Source organism: Acanthochromis polyacanthus, chromosome 15, assembly GCF_021347895.1.
Source record: "Acanthochromis polyacanthus isolate Apoly-LR-REF ecotype Palm Island chromosome 15, KAUST_Apoly_ChrSc, whole genome shotgun sequence".
Lineage (NCBI taxonomy): Eukaryota > Metazoa > Chordata > Actinopteri > Pomacentridae > Acanthochromis > Acanthochromis polyacanthus.
In genome coordinates, this window is record NC_067127.1 from 21392793 (window position 1) to 21414228 (window position 21436).

At 39.7% G+C, this 21436-nt stretch overlaps 1 protein-coding gene across 2 annotated transcripts in view; it reads left to right on the forward strand.

The window, feature by feature from the left end:
• The first annotated feature begins 4998 nt into the window (after positions 1-4998).
• Positions 4999-21436, forward strand: part of slc18a2 (solute carrier family 18 member 2) — a 42370-nt gene continuing 25932 nt past the window's right edge. Inside the window, exons 1-10 of one of the 2 annotated variants that reach the window (XM_051959803.1) lie at positions 4999-5935; positions 6074-6252; positions 9022-9388; positions 13798-13856; positions 13951-14034; positions 15264-15356; positions 16037-16126; positions 16290-16333; positions 18239-18299; positions 20421-20516. In XM_051959803.1, coding sequence (XP_051815763.1) covers positions 6120-6252; positions 9022-9388; positions 13798-13856; positions 13951-14034; positions 15264-15356; positions 16037-16126; positions 16290-16333; positions 18239-18299; positions 20421-20516 — 1027 coding nt within the window. In that variant the 5' untranslated portion in view covers positions 4999-5935; positions 6074-6119. Of the gene's footprint in view, positions 5936-5962; positions 6253-9021; positions 9389-13797; positions 13857-13950; positions 14035-15263; positions 15357-16036; positions 16127-16289; positions 16334-18238; positions 18300-20420; positions 20517-21436 lie in introns of those variants that run through there. The other variant, XM_022216453.2, reaches the window with a different exon arrangement.

Sequence of the window (21436 nt, forward strand, 5' to 3'; positions counted from 1 at the left end):
CTCTGGACTTTTCACTCTGTCTGAAAAATCTAATAAAATGTTTTAAATTCACTACTGTTCATTTTTTTTAAACAGCACTTTACAGCACCATTTCATTGACACCCATGTCCTCAGCAAATTGTACAAATTCAATACTAATGTAGATGTCAAGATAAAAATAGATATTTGGAGTCCTAGGCAACAAATTAGCACAGCAAAAATCCCTTTTGTCTTCGTAAAAACAATGAAATCAATTCTCAGTGACACAGTTGTAACAAGACATACAAATGCGACAGTTTGACTCCAGAAATATGATTACTTTTCGCAAAAAACTTTTAACTCTTGTATTAAGTTGGGGTTCGTGTGTCTTCGTGTGCAATTTAGTTATAATTTATTATGCTAAAGTACAGCTAGAGGTTTGTAGATCCGTACGGTCAGCAGGACCTCTGAATGTAAGGAAACTGTCAAACACAAGGAAACACTCTGCTTCTGCTGTTCTACTCAATCTCGTGTATGTTGGATCACTGCAGACCATGAAATTCACATCATCCATCCATCCATTAGCTATACACCACTTAATCCTAATTAGGGTCGCAGGGGGCTGGAATCCATCCCAGCTGATTTAGGGCGAAGGCAGAGGACACCCTGGACAGCTCAGATTCACATCATTCGACTTTTGTTTGTATTTAAAAACACCAACTGTCCAGAACTGACTTTCTTTTTAATTTAATACATTCAACTTGCAGGCTACACAGTGGCTCGGTTGTTAGCACCCTCGCCTCAGCTAGAAGCATCCAGGCCTGGACCTGGAATCTTTCTGTGTGGAGTTTGCTCTCGAGGTTGTATTCAAAAGTTTTCGTTTTAAGTCATCTAAAACACTGTTTCTGTCTAAGTGGGAGGTCAACACAACAAAACGTTTGCGTTTCATCCTAAAAGCGTTGTCGTGTAAACTGGCCCTAAGATTTGGCATATGGCACTGAAGGAAACCCATTCTGGCACAACATGGGTTTGCTGGTGAACTCTGGTATCTGTAAGAGAAATTACAGTGATAATGCATTTCTAAGTCAGTCTGTTCTTATCATAATCAGCAGTGATATGTCAATATGAAAAGAGAGACTTCTCGAGAAGCTGGTATGTCGGCAGTGGCACATCAAAATCCAAATTTGCATGTTCTCCCTGTGCATGCGTGGGTTTTCTCCAGGTACTCTGGCTTCTCCTCACAGTCCAAAAACATGCTGAGGTTAATTGGTGATTCTAAATTGTCTGTATTTGTGAATTTGAGTGTGATTGTTTGTCTCTATATGCAGTCCTGTGATAGACTGGTGACTTGTCCAGGATGTCTCCTGCCTTCACCCTAAGTCAGCTGAGACAGACTCCAGCCCCCCAAGACCATAATATGCACATCATTGTCTTTCCGTGATTGATTTGTTGGTGATTAAATATTTAAATTGATGAACAAATAGCTCATATTTTGGAGAGGATTAGTGTCACTCTTTGAATAACTAAATCCATTTTCTAATAAATGATCTCATCTTAATTAGAGCTCTGATATTGTGCATCATTGACACTGATAAAACTGCCTCAGTGGAACACAACCTTGATGATTTGCATTGGTTTGACCTGTGCGTTCCTGTTCTGTAGAATCCTTTTATGGTTTTTACTTCGTACTACAGAAGTTAGCCAGAAATACACATTCAAGCACAATCAGCATATCTTTTTGAAAAAAAAATACTGATAAAGCGTTGATCTTGGCTTCATATCTCTTCTCCAAATTAGCATCACCACTGTGGAAGGGCCTACTGAGGCTTGCAGTCATCTTTTCTGGAGCTGTTTTTTGCATTAATAATGAATAACTGACATCCTAATCTAAATGTACTGTTTAGAAAAACAGTCTTTTGGTTGTTTAATTCAGACGTTTCTCAAAAGCCACACTGACTTATGCCGTAAGTAAAACAGGAGAAACAGCACATGGAAACAGAGCAGCCAGTATTGTCTATGTTGTTCCTTGACTTGACATTATAGTGCAGTGATACAAAATATTAATCAGGCAATTTGTAGATCTATATCCATCTGCAGATAGAAAATTCACAACCACAAATCACATACTGTCCAATATAAGTAGAAATTACAAGGGTTGGTATCAATACTTATTTATTCTCTTAAAAATCTTCAGGTGACATGATTGCTGTTTCAATGTTTTTTATTGTTCACTCCATTTTGTAAATAGATAGATAGGTCGACTCTTTCAATAAAACGTGTTACAGTCTGACATAGCTCTACCACAGAACCACCATGTATCATTTTTGGCCGAGGTAGTGGAGTAGTGTACGACTCATTTTGGAGAGTCAGTTGTTGCATAACATGATCAGTCAGCAGAGACACTGCAGTAGTGTTCACTGAGCACCAGATGGTGCTACCATAAAACCACAAATAAGTGAGCAGTGGAAAAGAAAGCAATCGAGAGTCACTGGCAGACTTTTGTGCTTCTGAGGTTGCAGAACTGGCCCACTTCTCACCTTTTGTTCAGAAGTAAAATGCATCATACCAAAAATGTGTCTTTGTTGCCTTCAAATTCAAATTCACATCAGCTTTATTTGGACTGGAAGGATTTCCTTCAACATTTGGAAAGCTTTTTGTTGCACTTTTTGTTTGCATATTCAAAACCTTGTGGGCCATCACACTCACCTCTACTGGTGTCCAGAAAGTAATTTAGTTTTTTTTACTCTTCAAACTTAGGGGAACAACTGCAGTTTCACTAATCAGTACAATGTGCTATTGTTTTATTTTTTTATTGCAAACAATCAAATAAGACCATGAACATGCTATACTGTTCTAGTTCCTTGGTTTTCCAGACCACAATTGTGCATTTTTTTTATTTTTTAAAGATGTTTTTTGATAGGACAGTAGTGAGGGAGAGACAGGAAAGTGGGGACAGGAGTGGGTTAAGGACCTGCAACAAAGGGCTATGAGCTGGATTCAAACTCCTGACCTCTGCGTTGGGACCATAGACCCTGTTTATGAGTCGCCTGCTCAACATGTTGAGCTACAGGGGTGCCCGACTGTGCTTTTTTGATTCACTACTCTCATTACCTCAGTATTAAGGGCAAAGAGTAGAGTTAACCTCAGCTATAATTCTTACTTAAAATTAACCCTAAACATTAGAGGTCTGGTAGAGGAGCTGTTTAGTGGAAGAATCATCAGTATATTAGACAGGGGTGGGTATGATATTTAGGCTTTTTGTGGGGTGTATTCTGATTCACTGTTTCTTCGTGGTCTTGGAATTAATCCCACCATAACACTGCTATACCGCTGATTGCCCAGCAAATGTCCCCATTTCGACGTTGGTGTCAAAATTCTAACCAATAATGCAACACACCTGCTTCATAGTTGCACAGTGTTTTCAGAGATCTTTGTCTGACCCACCACTGATTCTTCTGTGTCCTGCCATGGCATGAGTGGTCCAAATCATGAACTGAGAGAAAGACTTTTCTCTTTATCATACAAAAAACAAATTCATATTGAACAATTCACATTAGATTAAGATTTGGTTCTTACCAATGTCTCCATCTATTGCATACAGTGAGTCAGTAGCTGTGTCCAAAATCACCCATTTTCACTCACTCATCATTCACTGACATATTCATGATGGTCAGTCAAGATTTAGGACACTTACTAATCCAGCCCATACCCCTTTGCTGCATGCTCTTTCCCTACATTTCCTGTGTCTCTCCACTGTCCTATACAATAAAGGCCAAAAAGAAAATGTGTCCTTGTTCTGCTCAGGATGTCCATCCACCCTTTACTTTTGGTTCTGGGTCAGACTTACATTGTTCAGCAGTTTGTACCACTCGTTTCCAGAACTCTTCGAAGTAGATTTTATTCCTTCAGTCTTTAAAGGAGCAATATTATGTAAAAATCTGTTTTAAATTGTTTTTTAGCGTAATTGTCTCCCTAGTGTGTCTAGATACTCACAAAATATGAAAGAAAACCATCCCCTCGATTCTTTTCTTTCCTTTATAGATCAGAAAGAGTGTCTCTGAACAAACCAAGATAACGTTTTAATCATTGCCTTTGGATGGCTCCTCCTCCACTCACTGAACAGAACAGATTGCCTGCGTCTGTTGTCCTGAAAGGTGTGTGGGCAACGCTGGCTCAGTTTGATTGAAAGCTACAGACACTGAAACAGTTCATTTGGAACAAGAATAAAACTGGAGGTCTTATTGGCACAGTAGAATGACTAATTTATTAAGTATTTTGAGGCGAAATTTAAAATATACATACCATGGCCCTGCCAGACTTGCACTAACTTGTTAAAAGAGGCTATAATGTGGGACCTTTAAGAGTCTGAACAAGAACATCAACTAAATCCACAGCTATATAATACACATTTGTACAAATAAAGCATGAATGTGGTTGTACTGTTTAAATACATCTGTGAGGGGAAACAAGAGGAGACATGGTTCTACAAAAAAGTTCTGTCAGAAAAATAGCAATTACCAGGCTCCAGTTCTATGAGTAAGTGTTTAGCCCTAAGTTAAGGAAATTTTCAAAGTTGAACAAATACTTGTAAACAGAAGAGTGTCCTTTTATTGGATGCACCTGCCCAAGTGGACAAAGTCAATCAGTTCTTGATCAGGCGAGTCAATAATACACAAACTTGTGCATGTGCATCATCAAGACATCTTTACATGAGTAGCAGGGGAAATCCCATACATGTCCAATATCACATGAGCAGTGGAGATCCTACACAGGTAGTAATAAGGAAACTGATTAAATGAATGAATGAATGATAACATGAGTAAATGTTGAAACACAGAATTTCTCTCACAAGCTCTTAAAAGGTTTTACTGTTAGCTGTGTGGATTCAGACTGAGGTTTGAAGGGGCCACCTCTTGGCTCTGCTCCTGATTGGATGTACAGCCAGCAGTCAGTACTGACCTTTACATAAACATTATAGCCCTTTTGTAGCTTCTGTCAGTGTTGTCTGTTGCCTTGTTTGCTTTTTCGGGTATTGCTGTGCTGGGATGGTCTCAGGTCTGTGGTTTAAACTGGATTATGGTGCAGGGATGGGCTCAGGTAGGTCTGGATGTCTGACGGGGATCCACTCATCCACGGTGTATGACGTCAGCAGCGGGTCCAGTACAAGCTTCAGCTTGTCGTAGCCACCTGCATGCCATATATAGTTTGGTCCCATGGAATGATAAGTGCGTCGTGCGAACCTTCTGTGTGTTCTCAATGCTGTTCCTTGTGGATTTAGTTGTTTCAACAACCTCATCACTACCTCACGTTTCACGCGTAGTTTGTGTTTTTGTTGTAGTTGTTGCCACATTGTCCGATAGCTGTCCCGGGCCGTGTAGCTCTGATAGGATTGCCCGTCTCACCTCTGCTAGTGGAGCAAAGTTCCGTCTCCTGAACAATCCAGCTTCCTTTAAACGACTCTTCAGTGTACGCAAACTTATTTTAATGTTGTGAAAAGTTGACAGCATATCTAGTATGACGTCATATGTATGCCCAGCATCAAAGTACTCTTTGATAATACCAACTAAGTCTGAATCACCACTCGCGCTCATGTTTGGAAACCGATGCGTTGAGGTAGGTTTACTTCCTGGTAAAGAGACGGGCAGTGACGTCGTCCAATCAGCGTCAAGTCATGCCACCCGAAGGTACCTACCTCTTCCGTAAGAGTTAATGTTGTGTTTTCGCTTTTGTGTTTGTGTTTCCTCTTTTGTGTTTGTGTTTCCTCTTTTGCGTTTGTGTTTCCTCTTTTGCGTTTGTGTTTCCTCTTTTGCGTTCGTGTTTCCTCTTTTGCGTTCGTGTTTTCTCTTTTGCGTTCGTGTTTTCTCATTTGTGTTTGTGTTTTCTCTTTTGCGTTAGCGTTTTGCACTTCAGGGCCACCATATTGAAGAGCTCCCCTCCTCCTCCTCCTCCTCCTCCTCCAGCTCTGCTGCCCTCCAAGGTGAGACTCCCTCTCAGTCACAGCGCTCACTGCTCCGCGCACAGAGCTCTGTTACATTCCCCACTTATCAACTGATTGATAACATTTGCAGGATTTTTCAAAGTTACTGACTCGTCACTGCCGCTTGTCTCTCTCCAGGAGGACTTGCCTCTTCCGTTGTGTGGCTCTTTTCGGGACTAACACCATGGGAAGACTAGATGCGCTCCGGCAGTTTAATTTGCTTAAATGGCTCAGAGAGGAGAGACAGTCGAGGAAACTGATTCTTTTCATCGTTTTCGTCGCTCTGCTGCTGGATAACATGCTGCTGACAGTAGTCGGTAGGTTGGCTCACCTCCTGCATCCCTGTAAAGTTTTTTTTTCTGTCTCCCTCTTTGCGCAACAGGTAGTCAAGTCGATCCAAACTGTGCCAAAACCCACTTATGTTTAAAACCCGTGTGTGGAACATAGTCAGCAGTCCGTTGACACTATAACGTTGTCGCCCATACAGTGTAAAATACGGTGCATCTGTCAGGTCATGGAGCATTGACTAAGATTCTTTTATTATTTCGAATTTATTTAGACCTCAGATGTAATAATATCCGACACAATGACACCTGCTCTGCATTACAATGACTGAAAACTACCAGAGCATAATTGATCTCAGTGTTTAGCTCTCCATTTGGTGCTTGAAGAAGGTTTAAATAAAAAATAAAAACCCTTTAATACTTTACTATATGACCTCCTTCTAAGATCATTGCTCCTCTCACCTGTCAGGTCATTTCTTTTATCACATGTGTATGTAAACCTGCCCATAGTCCAGATGAGGCAGTAAGAATAGGTTATATTACAGTTCAGTGTGCTTCATATGGATAGCTATTCTGTCGTTTTCCTTCACTCATTCTCATGTGTAAAATATTATTAATCATCACTGATCCAAATCATTCTTAAAGCAATATGTATTCAACTAAACACCCTGTCAACACATTTATCTCATTCTGAATTTGAAAATACATCCTCGACCAAATCTCCCCCTGAGGTTACCAGAGATTTTGAGGTGTGGCCATTTGAAACAACTGACATTAAATATCAGCTATCAGATATTCAAGGCTCCCTCAAATTTGTCGGAAGTCAATTGATAATTAATAAATCAATCGATTGTAATAAGTTCAGGGGTTTCAGTCGATTATCTTCATGGTTTGAGGAATTTTAGCGGGTGGCTCTTCTGTTGTTATATGCTACATTTCAAGAAGATTTCTCTTTTTAAAATAAACATTGCAATGCCCTAATATATTCAAACTCCGTAAATTACTAACCTGTTTTCCCATTCATAAACATGTTACATCCTTATTGATGTGTATATTCAAATAGCTGTAAGATTCACAATGAATAGGTTTAGTTTCAGAGTGTGGGAAGAATTCAAGTACTGAGTACAATATCAGCAGTTCACAGTTGTTTCCTTACAAAGTCACACAAATAATGCTACGTCTAAATATGGTATACCCGCTGCTCAGTCAGGACATAAGTCTTTGCCGTATTATATGGTCCATATAACAGAAAATAATATAACCATTCAGCACACACCTTTCTTTACCCAGACCTGCAGTTTATTGCAAGCGTCCAGATAGAATAACAGACTCTAAATCTAAGCCACTGAAAACTAATTATATGAATTTTATAGTAACACGATTGTTAAATTTAAACAAAGTTAAGAGAAAATTAGATATTTTCATCACTCATCATTGGGATATTAGATGGAAAATGATGCCATACATGCTTATGGACTAATTAGATTTAGTGTGATTAGACGTAGCTTTTGATCTGGCATCATCAAAAGTCAATATGCAAAGGACCAGATTAGATGTCAGACTCAAAATATTATAGTGAAGTATCTACTTTTCTTCATTGTGTTGATTTTTTTTTCATAGATTTAATTCTTTTGTCAAAGCCAGTAGTTTTATTTAATCTCAAGCTTTCCTATACGGTATCAAAAACACACCCAGGCCCATATGTCAAAGAGCTGGTTGCTATAGAGTGTTTTACAACAGACCACACAGAGGAAAAAAATAAATAAAAAATAGTCATGATCAGTAGGTTTTACAGTACACTAAAAGACTTCTATATTAAATTTAAAGGGTGCTGCATCACAACGTTTTTGGGTTTGTTTATAATCCCGAATTAATTATTACCAGAGAACATCAAATTTAAGCTATTTATATGTTTTTAAATGTTTTTGAGCATTTGTGCAACTGTCTGTCTGCTTCAAGTGCTGTATTATATTACTCCCTCATCCTCCTGACTCTCTACATAAAGTTCCATTTAGCCATTAGAATACCTTGAGCTGTTTTAGCTCCAAAAATGAACCTCTGCCTATCTGGTTCAGTCTGGTCAGGGACATTTATTGCATGTTTTTTCCACTCTTTTTGCTAACTCTCTCTCCTTAAAACTTCCTTGTAAAGCCAAAAAATGCCCCAAAATGCTGAAAGCAGTGTGTCCGACCAGAGTCAGGACATATGAAGCAGTGATTGAGCAGCCTGAATTACGGCTGCAACAGACATTTTTTTTAATGGCTACTACAGTGGAAATAAAAATAACCCACATGTAATCTCCTTTTTTGTTAATTACATTACTACCAAATTCAGCCTGAGCCTTTGCTTTAGCAGCCTCATGCAGGAATTGCACAGGATATTTTTAGTGGTAATAAAAGCTTTGGAAAATGGAATTTAAACTGTCCATAAATAGTGACCAAGTTATTTTAGATAATCCCCAGACATCACGTATTGTCACCAGGAGACCCATTGTACTGAGCAGTGGCAAATGTTTTAGAGATACCTGAAGGTTTCTGCACTTGGGCAGAGTAAGAAATGTGGCATACCGGTAGTTATTTTTCTGTTTCATGTTTGACAGACTTGCATCACCAAACCACAAAATGGTTAAAGAAACCTTGACTTAGTGAAGGTTTCTTTCTTTCTTCAGGGTAGTGTATCACCGTTATTCTCAGCTGACATACGTTGCACTGACATCTGGATTAGCATCATGCCGATGAACATCAGTCAGTGGTCATGTCATATTTCATTGCATCAGTCTTCTCCTGCCTGTGTGCCCACCAGTTCCCATAATTCCCAGCTACCTGTACAACCTGGATGAATCGGCAGATGTAGCGCTGAGGAACAACACCCTGTCACAGCAGGATGCTCCCGGATCCTTCCACAGCATTGTGTCCTTATACGACAACACTGTCAGGTTGTCAGGCTCCAACGCCACAGCCAGGACCACTGAGCTGGTCCCTCCAACCCCTGCTGCTGCTGCTGCTGCTGCTGCTGCTGCTGCTGCTGCACAGCAACCACAGAACTCCTCCGACTGTCCCCAGTCCACCAGCAAGCTGCTCAATGAAAATGTCAAAGTGGGAATGCTGTTTGCTTCCAAGGCCACTGTACAGCTGCTCACCAACCCCTTCATAGGGCCACTCACTAACAGGTAGGTTTAATGCCATTTTTTTGTGTTTCTCTGTGCTGATGGATTTAGCTGGTTTAGGATCTTCACATGCAGCTTTGACCAAGCTTGTTGTTGTCTTTGTAATAGCAGCCTGAACTTTTGTGTCACAGAAAATCTATAGGGAAGATGATACCTCATGGAACTGCCACACATTGAACCTTCATTATGCATGTTATTTTTTGTTTTAGGATATATAGTTGTCAAGTCAAGTTTTGGCCTGCACAGCGGCTCAGTGCTTAGCACCGTCGTCTTGCAGCTAGAAAATCCCTGTTTCGCGTCCCAGCTTGGGCCTGGGATCTTTCTGCATGGAGTTTGCATGTTCTCCCTGTGCATGTGTGGGTTTTCCTTGGCTTCCTCCTACAGTCCAAAAACATGCTGAGGTTACTTGATTATTCTAAGTTGCCTGTAGGTAACGTAGTATGGAGTCAGACTGTTATGAGACGGGTTAGTTTATCCTACTGACAAGTGTTGCTGCAATAGTAATTCAGCTCAGTTTGAGAAGAAACGTTACCATCTGCAGGTTCGGACCTTCAACTTTGTGTTGAAGTGACAGGTTTTCTATCCAGTCAGATATATGCACAAATACTCATGTGATCATGAGTTCAGCTAAATCTGGGGGGAGATTTGTGATTCATGTCGCGGATCATAATTCTACCCCAAAAGATCTTCAACTGATCTTTTGGACCAGATTGCCCACCCCTACTTGGCTGTATGGTTTGGCTCACTGTTCCAACAGGATGAATCTTTGCTACAGGCTCAGGTTATGGCACTGTAGAGCAGGTTTTCGTCAAGGACCTCTCTGGATTTGGGTTAATTCACCCTTCCCCAGCTTGACCAGTCTCCCTGCTGAGAAGTACCTCTATAGGGTGATGTTACCACCTCCATGCTTCACTGTAGAGTAGTGCTCTGAGTTCTGCAAAAAGACTTCAGGTTTTGTTTCATCAGACCAGTGAATCTAACCTTGTGTTCTTAGAGTCCTTTAAATGCCATGCACAACACCCTCCATCCTCAACTCCAAACAGGTTTTCTTATATCTTTTACTACGTGCGGCTTCCTTCTAGCTGGTCTACTGTAAAGGTCTGACTGATGAAGGCTGCCAATGTCATCCTTCTAGTAGCTTTTTCACTCTGTAAGAATACGTTTTAGGTAATTGCTGTGAGTAAAGTCTTTCTTGTGCAGTTACTCCAATTGTCTGGGCAGCCCTGACTCTAACAAGAGTCCTGGTCGTTCCAAACATCCTCCATTACACAATGCCTCTGTGTTTCTAGGAATAGTCAAACCTTTAGAAATGCTCTTATATCCTTGCACTGATCTATGCCTCACCACTGTTTTTTTGAAGAGTTCCTTGGACTTTGTATCTCGAATGCTAGTGCAGCTTCTATATGTGGCAGTTATCTGTTGATTGTTTTCCAGAAGATTTTAGAGAAGTGGACATTTGTGTAATTTAAGACGTGAAACTATTGCCAAGCCTATATAATGGTGCTCGTAAACACATAAAACAAATGTACAAGTCAGTCCTTGCTGTTGAATTCTGACGTTAACAGCCTGTCTCATTTTCCATGTAAAGAATCTGATTTATGAGCTTTCTCGTGTGCTTTATCATAACACTAAAAAAACACGCAATTTTTTATTTTTTTTTTAGATTTATTATAGGTTTTATGGAACAGTGACAAAATCTGCTGGGTCAAAAATATACATCCAGTAACCTAAATGATCCATTTTGGTGATGTAGAAAGCATCTTAGTGGCATGGCCTCTTAATGTTTTGTGAGTAATTACATTTGACTACAGCTGGTGACTCCTCTGAGCCAATTTAAATAAGGTGCATTTGATATACTCACGAGAATCAGCCGTAAAGACCTCAGTAGGAAAGTTTGAGGCGCACAGCAAAGATCTAAAATATCAGAATAAAGCTAGAATTAAGTCACTGGAAACTTGGACTGCCATGATATACCTGGTCTTTACAACTGTATGTAAACTTTAGTTCACAGCTGTATACAACTTTGATGTTTAGGTCAGTTTCATATGTATGAGAAACCTGCTTTAAAGGAGAGCATTGAACATCACTGGTCTTATCTGATACCTGATATAACCAAGTATATGTATCTTATGACATGTTGTGACGAACGTTAAAGAGAAAAGACAAAAAAATAATAAAACATTTACCAGAAGAAATGATTACATACAGCAGAATGACGAAGAGCAGAACAGCAGTATGATCGGTTTCTTCTCAGGCTGGAGAGATAGCATTTGAGCCCAAGGCCAAAATTGTGGTTCTAATTTCCCCTTGTGTTTAGAGAGGTCAAAGCAAACAACATTTCTCGTCTTATCTTGGCAGCATCCAACGCAAATTGAAGCGACGGGGCAGTATGAGCGCCATTGTTGAGTTCTCGGCAGAAAGATACCGTAAAGCGCTGTACATGGTTCATGTTGAGGTGGTTTTGAGGGTGTAATATCAGTAGGCTACAAGATCTAATCCAACTGAATTAAATAGAGCAGAATTCCTGATTGTGCCTCTTTGCATGTGTGTGCATGTGCATTTGCCTGTTTGTGCATGAATAGCTGCACAGTGGATGAGTCACGCAAATTTCCACTAACATATATGTGTGTGATAGGCTGTGACACACATTTTTTGGCTGATTTTTTAAAAAAAATTTCAGACAAGGAAACAATATTTTTAGGGGACTGTAAATGAGGACAACAGGAGGGTTAAAAAGGTTATAGTCCCAATGCAGCGGCCATGGGTTTGAGTCTGACTCATGGCCATTTACTGCTTGTCTTTCCCCCAGTCTTCTCCCCGTGTTTCCTGTCACTCTCCACTGTCCTGTATAATAAAGGCCCAAAAAAGGGTTTCAAAGGATGTTCATACCAAATTTTTTAAAAATGACACCTGATACAATTTTGTTTTATTTTATTTGCATGATGCCTAGAAACCCTACTGAAAATCAAAGCAGCAGTCTGAGCATTTTCCTACCAACATGTGAGATATGTATTAAAAGGAGAAGGAGACGTGACACTGCTCCAACAATACTTGCATTCACCTCAAAGCCAGCATTTAGTGTCTCAGGCGGGCACTCACACATATTGTAATTGAAGGAAAGAACACAGTCCTATTACTGGTTCTTAGTCACCTTCCCTGCTGACAGAGGACAATACAAGGCAAGTCAAGCATATCAGGTATCTACGGGGGAATACAACAGCTCTGACGTGTATGGCAGCTGCAGTGTTTTGGTTAACACATGAATGAGTAATGCAAGTACTAATTTTCTGCAAATTCTCTATGGTCGTGGTGCTCCAAGACATTTGTATTTCAGTTACTGTTTCTTAATCAGTATTGCCTTTCAAATGATTATTTCATATCATTACATAGTTGTGCTATTTGCTGTTTTGACACTTCAGACACAGATATGGACGAATCTCAGTGCTCTATGTCTGTTGCTAATATCTATGCTAATTGGCTATAATAATGACGTATTCGAATTGATGACAGCTTTCATTCATGATCCGAGACGCTCCATCCAGGGGTCGCTGAGACATAAGTGTGCCATCTTAACCAAGGCTGCACAGTGGCTTGGTGGTTAGCACTTTCATCTTAGCAGTTAGAAGATCCCCAGTTTGTGTCCCTGCCTTCCTAGGGGTGGGTTTTCATCCCACAGTTCAAAAGCATGCTGAGGTTAATTGGTAACTCTGGGTGGTTCTATTGTTTGTCTGTATATGTCACCCCAGTGATAAACCTCACCCTAGATAAGCTGGAATAGACTCCAGCACCCCCGCGACCCTAATGAGGATTAAGTGGTGTATAGATAACGGATGGATGGATCTTCCCAAGAACTCAGAAGCACAATTGTTATTTATTTATACTATTACAACTATTCTACAGCTGACTGTATAGCTGTACATACACTCAGAGTGGACGTAGGGCAAAGAACAACAAACAAAATGGCCTATTCTACAAATAAAAACACCGAAAATTACTCTAGGAGATGCAATCAATAAGATATCTATCTCACCAAATACAGGAGAAAACGTTAAACCAGAAGTGACAATCCAACCCCTACCTGCTCTTACAAAAACCCCAAAGACAAAGGACTTAGTCACTACTTAAAGCACATGGATGATCCATATTGCAGCATGGCAGCACCATCTTGCTTCTTACAGAGCCGTGCCCATGGGTCTGGGGACCAATCGACCCAGGCGCGTGCTGGCAACGGCACACTGATTTTGAATATGGTTCACACTAAGCCTCACCTGCTGTCAGAAGGAATTAACACAGAACACAAACAGCGCAAAGGACTGAAATCTCCATTTCAGTGATGTCAGAATACTTATTTAGAGCTCACTGCTTACTCTATAAAATGTAACATCTACCGTTTATTCTCTGTTTTTCTTTAGAATAGGATACCAGCTTCCCATATTCATCGGCTTCTGTATCATGTTCTTATCAACTATCAGTAAGTTCCAGCAAGCATTATTATCAGAATTTCAGATTTTTTTTTATCATGTCTGTTGGTTCTTTGTCTATATTTCTGTTGTTCTGTTGTACAGTGTTCGCCTTCTCATCCAGCTACGCTCTGCTGTTTCTGGCCAGATCGCTTCAAGGCGTGGGCTCCTCCTGCTCATCTGTGGCAGGTACGATCTCTTTCCGTTTTCCTTTAACGTTCATGACTAATTAGTCTATTCAGCCACTCACTATTCAGTATTTCTGAAAGCACAGAAATCCATTCAACATACCCCGGATGAGTACAAGTTCTTGCATACAGAATGAGCTCATTAATTTGAGTTAGTTCTTTTTAACTGGTTGCTTGTGGCCTAAATGTTGCTGGACAAATCCCACCAGCTAATGGAAAAACTGTAGGGTTTCCAGCAGGGAGGCACATCTCTTTCTTCACTGTGACAAGAACATTTATGGTTTTGTCATACAGGACTTTGTTGGTTGCATGTCATTGTTTACATGATAACAGTAAAGCTCAAATAAACCAAGTACATGCCCATATCAAACTTTAGGCTGCGTTTCCACTCCTCTCTGACCCTAAATAATAAAGATGAGTTCCTTTACAATATGCTTTATTAATTCCTGATCTATATGAACAGTTTGTATGTTGGTATATCCAGTTAAATTAGAAACAGCTCTCAGTATATAATTATATTGCACACAATGACTCTTATTGTCAGCGTTCCAACCATCGCTAAACAGTCAAGGCTGCCAGTCAGTCATGTGTTTTGAGGTCTTGCCGTGATGTTGCAATCTAAAAGTGGCAGTGCACCAGGCCCATTATTTACAATAGTCTATTTGGGGCTTTTTCTTAGTTTGTTCATTGTCAGTCTTTCTTTGTAGCAGTTTGTCACCGACTGGCCACATCTCTCCATAGGTCTAAACAGCTACAACAGATAAACTGTATGTGTAGGATCCATATGCTGCTCCTGCTCAGTTCTGATATAGCAGCATGAAACAGCAGTTTGCAGCCTCAGTCAACTCAACTGGCCACATCTGGATGTTCAGGAACATTGTGAGACATCCTCATTAGCTAAAGTGACTGCTGTTGCCAGTTCAGATACCACAAATAGAACATCCTGCTGCAGGCTTTGTCTGACCAGAACATGACTTCAGCAACAAAGACCGTGCTCCAACACATATTGTAACATGTTCCCACTTGTCTGTAGGTTATATGCGCCTATGGATGTGACTCATTGTACAACACAATGAGTCATAATTCAATTTTTCAGTGCCTCTACAGTTGATTTTTTAACATGATTGTACTTCTGTACTCAGTATCTATATAGGTAATGTCAATAACAAAGAGTATTTGTTGTGTAATCTGGATGCCCACTGACTGATCTATACAGCTGTGTTGTTTCAGGAATGGGAATGCTTGCTAGTGTGTACACAGATGATGAGGAGAGAGGTCACGCCATCGGGATCGCCTTGGGAGGTTTGGCATTAGGAGTGTTAGGTATGTGCACATTTATATTGCAGCTTTTGTTTAGATGGTTCTAGAAAAATAACTAGATTTAAATATACACTACCATTCAAAAGTTTGGGTTCACTAAGAAATGTCCTTACTTTTGAAAGAAACAGTTTTTTTTCAATGAAGATGACATTAATTGAATCAAAAATTCAGTCTAGACATTGTTAATGTGGTAAATGACTATTCTAGCTGGAAACGGCTGATTTTTAATGGAATATCTCCATAGGGGTACAGAGGAACATTTCCAGCAACCATCACTCCTGTGTTCTAATGCTACATTGTGTTAGCTAATGGTGTTGAAAGGCTCATTGATGATTAGAAAACCCTTGTGCAGTTATGTTAGCACATGAATAAAAGTGTGAGTTTTTATGGCGAACATAAAATTGTCTGGGTGAGCCCAAGCTTTTGAACACTTGTGCATGTGTCCTTTTTGTGTCATTGCATATAATCACATTTATGCACTAGTTTATTTAAGCATTTTAAGCAAATCACACTACAGAAATGACAGGTAAATGCTGAGTGTGTATTTATGTCTACAAGCTGTGCTAGGTAGCTTTTCCCCAAAATAAACTGACACACTTAGCTGTCAGACGGAAAAGGTGCAGTAGCTGCAATGGCTGTAAAGTGAATTTATCCACCACTGACCACCAATATGTCCTCCATAGTTGGACCCCCATTTGGCAGTGTGATGTACGAGTTTGTTGGGAAGACTGCTCCTTTCCTTATTTTGGCTTTCCTGGCTGTGTTTGACGGAGGTACAGTTGCATTTTTCTTTCTTGCACCCAAACCTAACAGTCACTGTAGAAAGGCTGGTAAGAATATCAGTTAATATTTTCCTGCAAAATTTCATCCTGGCATAATACCTGTTCATTTGGATATCAAAGGCTTACATTAAATTGATTCACTGTGTCTCTGCAGCTCTACAGCTCTTTGTTCTTCAGCCCACCAAAGTGGAACCAGAGGTGAGCATGTCTGCCTCGATGATTCATTTCCTGAAGATCGTCTCACTTTATTAAGATGACCTTTCGAGCTGCAGAACATCTTCAAGACTATTTTCATGGCATTTTTCTTAATTAGATAGTAAGTACAGGAACTATGGGCAACAGTAGAGAAGGTGAGTGACATGCAACAAAACACCTGGTTGTAGAGCAGTCCGGATCCAACACTTAACTCCCGCAACTCAAATAAGGCAAAAGTTACAGTTACAAGCTTAGGCGATATTTGCACAGAACTCCAGAATCTGTAATTACTGAGTAATTCTGAAGCAGCGACTTTCCTTTGATCCGTGGAGCTGATGGATAGAATTAGAAACAACTGCCGAGAGATATTAGACTAATGAGTCAAATGGTCATAGAGAAAAAATATATAATTAGCAACAAAGCTGTTCTGACCTTTGCACATTTTTCCATAGTTTTATTTTTTAAATAATAGTGCAATTTGAATTACCCAGATTCCTCTGATTGTAGCTTTCGTTACCAGAACATATACAATCTTTACAGCTAGCTTATTTTTTTGTTTAATTTATTCTATTGTAAGAACTTTGTGATTATCAAAAATTGTAACGTTAACATGAAAAAAAACTGTAGGCTTGAAGACAGTGAAGAGTGCTTAACAGATGCTTCAGTAAACTCTTCAGAAACCGTTTTTGACCACTAATTAGTGACTCCTTCAGAAAAGGAGAAAAGAATACTCTGCTACTTCTATTCAGGAAGAAACATGGGCTAATATATTAGTAGACAGAAAACCAAATAGAGCTGCTAATGGAGGCAAAGCCAATAATATGTTCAATAATGTTCATTAGCAGATTCTTTCACCCTTTCACTTTCCTTCAAGTCAAGAATTTTAGAAAATGTCCAGGCACCTGCTTAGAAATTTTAATGAGGTTTCATGCAGCAAAGCACAATAGGTACTTTCGATAATGAGCAAGATGCATTGGGTTCATACAGTGCTCTGCTTGTATAAAGCAGGAAATCTCATGTGTAATGTGTTTGAAAATATTTATTCCAAGTGACATGCCAACTATTTATGAATGCTGACAAACATAGTATTTTCTTCTTACATTTGATTGTTATTATTATTAATATTTTATCCATAGTGTTTTAAAGGCAGTAGTGTGCGGTGTATAGAGAATGGATGGATGGATAATGTCAGCCAGATTCCAAGGCATCCCATTTTAATAGGTGCTGTCGGTAGTTTTTTGTACACTGGAGAATAGGGCTGAATGATTTGAGGAAAATATCTCATTGGATTGTTTTTTGACAAATAATACAATTTGAATTTGAATCTATTTTTAAGCCCTGCTTTAGTTCAGTGTTCGCTCTGTAATACATTTAAAACCTGTGATGGAGCATTGTGATCTAAGACACAAAGAGGATGGCAAGAGCTTCCAAAACCATTGTAATGACAGTTTCAACCCTAAGTAAGATGTACTATAACACGTGTAATGTGTGGTTATCCAATAATGAGACATGGTTGATGTGTGCAACCTGAACCAAACTAAAAATTTCATTTTGCTTGAATAATTTAACATAAAACTACAGTATTAGTCTCATTATTTACTAGCCAAACCTTGCATGCTCTATATTGCAATTTGCTAACTGCTTTTTTTAAAAATGTGATTTAAATTTGAAATAGAGCAATTGTTCAGCCCCACTCATCTTACATATGATATTACATGATGTAACAAGTATGCCAAAGAATTCAGTCAGTGGTTATTTTTCACTGGGTGTGTCAAAGAGCCATGCTGTAGCAGATTCTACTGTCAAGTGTAAACCTTTCAGATGCTGTTAAAATTTGAGTTGAGAGCTACAGAATCAGCTTTTTGTATATTACATTGATTGTTGCCATTGTGTCTGCATCCTCCACAGAGTCAGAAGGGGACGCCACTGCTGACGCTAATGAAGGATCCATACATTCTAATCGCAGCTGGTAAGAAAATAATAGCAGCACACAGCATGTGAGGAAGCATCTGTGAGATATTGCCTTCAGTAATAGCGCTGGGAAATGAGCAGGGAGAAAAACAGACTCAGATCTTGCCTTTGGACTTTTGTCAGCCAGAGAGCTAGCAATTGATTTGCTGGTTAGAGAGCAGGAATTTGGACTGAAATCGTGATGTGAGCGCTGCATGTTAAAGAGGGTCATCTATCCATCAAAAAAGAAAAAAAATGCTGTGACCAGTCCTGCGTGTCAGTTTGTTTTAGTTTGCTGTCTTGAACAGATGGCCGATTTATTCTTTGCCATGCATGCCATATAGACATGTCTAGAATACTTCTGCAGGTACCACAGGACGCACCTTATTCAGATGCCCATACCATCTCAGTATGCTCACACTCCTGTCCCTGTTCCTAGGTGAACCCAGACAGTCCCTTGGGTTAACTCATTTCATTTGCTTTCCTGCTCATCCTCTGCATTCAGAATTCAAAGCATAAAGTTCATGAGCATCGGATAGAACTTAGTATTAGCTGTCAAACTAAAAGCTACGTTCTTTGCTTAGTCTCCTCTTCACTATGACAGTCTGTTGCAATGCTCATAATCCGGCCAGTTCCACTTGATGATCTGATGCTCCATCTTGGCTTTGTGAATAAGACCCCAAAACTTGAAGTCACAATTTGTTTTCTAGAAGAGTACCATGGCCGTGCGCTCGAGATCAGTTTCCGAGATGTTATGTCCATGATTATTGCAAGTTGAAGTTGGCAGTTCTGCTCCCTGCTGAAAATAGCCTAACTCCTATTCCCAATTATTCCACAATGTTTGTCAGAGCTTGACTTTGCACAGACGCTGCTGTTCTCCTTACTTCTTCATACCTGTTTGCTGATTAAGGAGTTTCCCAGGCTAGCCAAACCTCAAGACATGACTGCAGGTCTGACGATCCAACATACACGAAAGAACTGCCTTTTACTCAGATGTGACGTTTGTCAAGGAAAGTCCATGAACACTAGCATTGTAGTAATTGGGTGGAGATCAGACAAGGCTTTCTTTCTATTCTCACACCTCCGGGTTCTTGTTGTTGTTCTGGTATATGTCAGCCCCTCAGCCGAACTACTAGAAAATATAGATTGTATTGATAAAAAATATATCAGTCACATGACTTTTCCGTGTGTGAGTTAATGAGGGCAGAAATAGTATAAAAAGAGGAATGGGATATAATACTGTGACAGCACACACCGTTTGGAAGCAGCACATCACGATTCAAAGCGAAGTGAGTTAAGACTTGGGTTTCATTCAGTTTGATCAGCTGTCCAGATGGTCACTTCCTGTTTGTGACATTGCAGTGTTTATATATTTTTGAAAACGACCAAATGCCAGGAAAGCCATGAATGTCTGGAAATCCTATTTTAACTAAACATACAACAAGGCTCTGCTGTTACCTACCACTCATGACAACACAAGGACTCCTTGACCCATCCTGCTTTTAGGTGGGGATACCATTTTTTTTAGTTTTTTAGTTTTTGGCTAAGTGTGGCTGGGTCCTCAAGTCTAGACGTTCTCCTACAAGTTCTCTTTCTAGGGATCTTACCAGGGACCAGTTTACCTTGGAAGAGCATGCAGGTACTACTGTCCCCAACAACACCGCTCCCAGGCTTACAGGGAAAAAAAACAAAGCTGCTGAATGTTACAAGCTGGTGATTCTCTGCAATGACAGACAGGCACAATATGAACACAGGAGTTAACAGCAGTTATTATGAACAAAGTATAAAATAGTGGAGGGACATCCTGCTGCTTTTTACGTTGAGATGACACACTCCTCTTTACTAACAATGCCTTGCAACAAAAACTGTGGTAAAGTTACTAATTTCAGAAGTGTTTTTGAGGCTAGGTCCACCATATGATTCTCACAAGATGGGCAATACAAATGTTTGTGGCTGTGGAATCGATCTGTATGCAAGTGAGCTTTTCCCATCACATCAATTACTGTTACAAGAGCAGCAACGTTTGGATGTGTGTATGTGTTTGGCAGTTGGGTACTGGAAATATAACACATAAGCAATAAAGAAGAAAGACAGACCATAATTGACACTGCATCCACTTATCGTCAATCTTCATCCCCAGGTGCCATTTGTTTTGGAAACATGGCTATTGCCATGATGGAGCCAACGCTGCCAATCTGGATGATGGAGACCATGTGTGCCAGGAAATGGCAGCTAGGTATGCTCTGTTCTGTATGCACAGAAAATACATATTACACAGACAGCATGTGTTGTTATAGCACCTGAAAAATAAACAAAAATAGGAGAGCCCATGCAAAAAAAACCAAAAAGCATACATAGTGCCAAGTGTAAATGACTTTCACAGATACAGTATACTCCAGAAGTGAGTACAGCCCTGAGCAAAATCACTAAAATGATTCAGATTTCTTTCACTTTACAGTAACTTATTTACTTCTAAATTTAATGGTTAGATATTTGTTTATATGAAAAAATTAAAAACTAACTGTTTAGATTTACTATAGTTAAAAATACATTCCCTGCAGTAGGAACTCGATGCAACAAAAGTCAGTACATTTAATCCTAGTACTGAGATTCAAATCTTCCATTTTTCAACGCTACATACAGTGCCTTGTGAAAGTATTCGGCCCCCTTGAACTTTTCAACCTTTCACCACATTTCAGGCTTCAAACATAAAGATATAAAATTTTAATTTTTTGTCAAGAATCAACAACAATTGGGACACAATCGTGAAGTGGAACGAAATTTATTGGATATTTTATACTTTTTTAACAAATAAAAAACTGAAAAGTGGGGCGTGCAATATTATTCGGCCCCTTTACTTTCAGTGCAGCAAACTCACTCCAGAAGTTCAGTGAGGATCTCTGAATGATCCAATGTTGTCCTAAATGACTGATGATGATAAATAGAATCCACCTGTGTGTAATCAAGTCTCTGTATAAATGCACCTGCTCTGTGATAGTCTCAGGGTTCTGTTTAAAGTGCAGAGAGCATCATGAAGACCAAGGAACACACCAGGCAGGTCTGAGATACTGTTGTGGAGAAGTTTAAAGCCGGATTTGGATACAAAAAGATTTCCCAAGCTTTAAACATCTCAAGGAGCACTGTGCAAGCAATCAT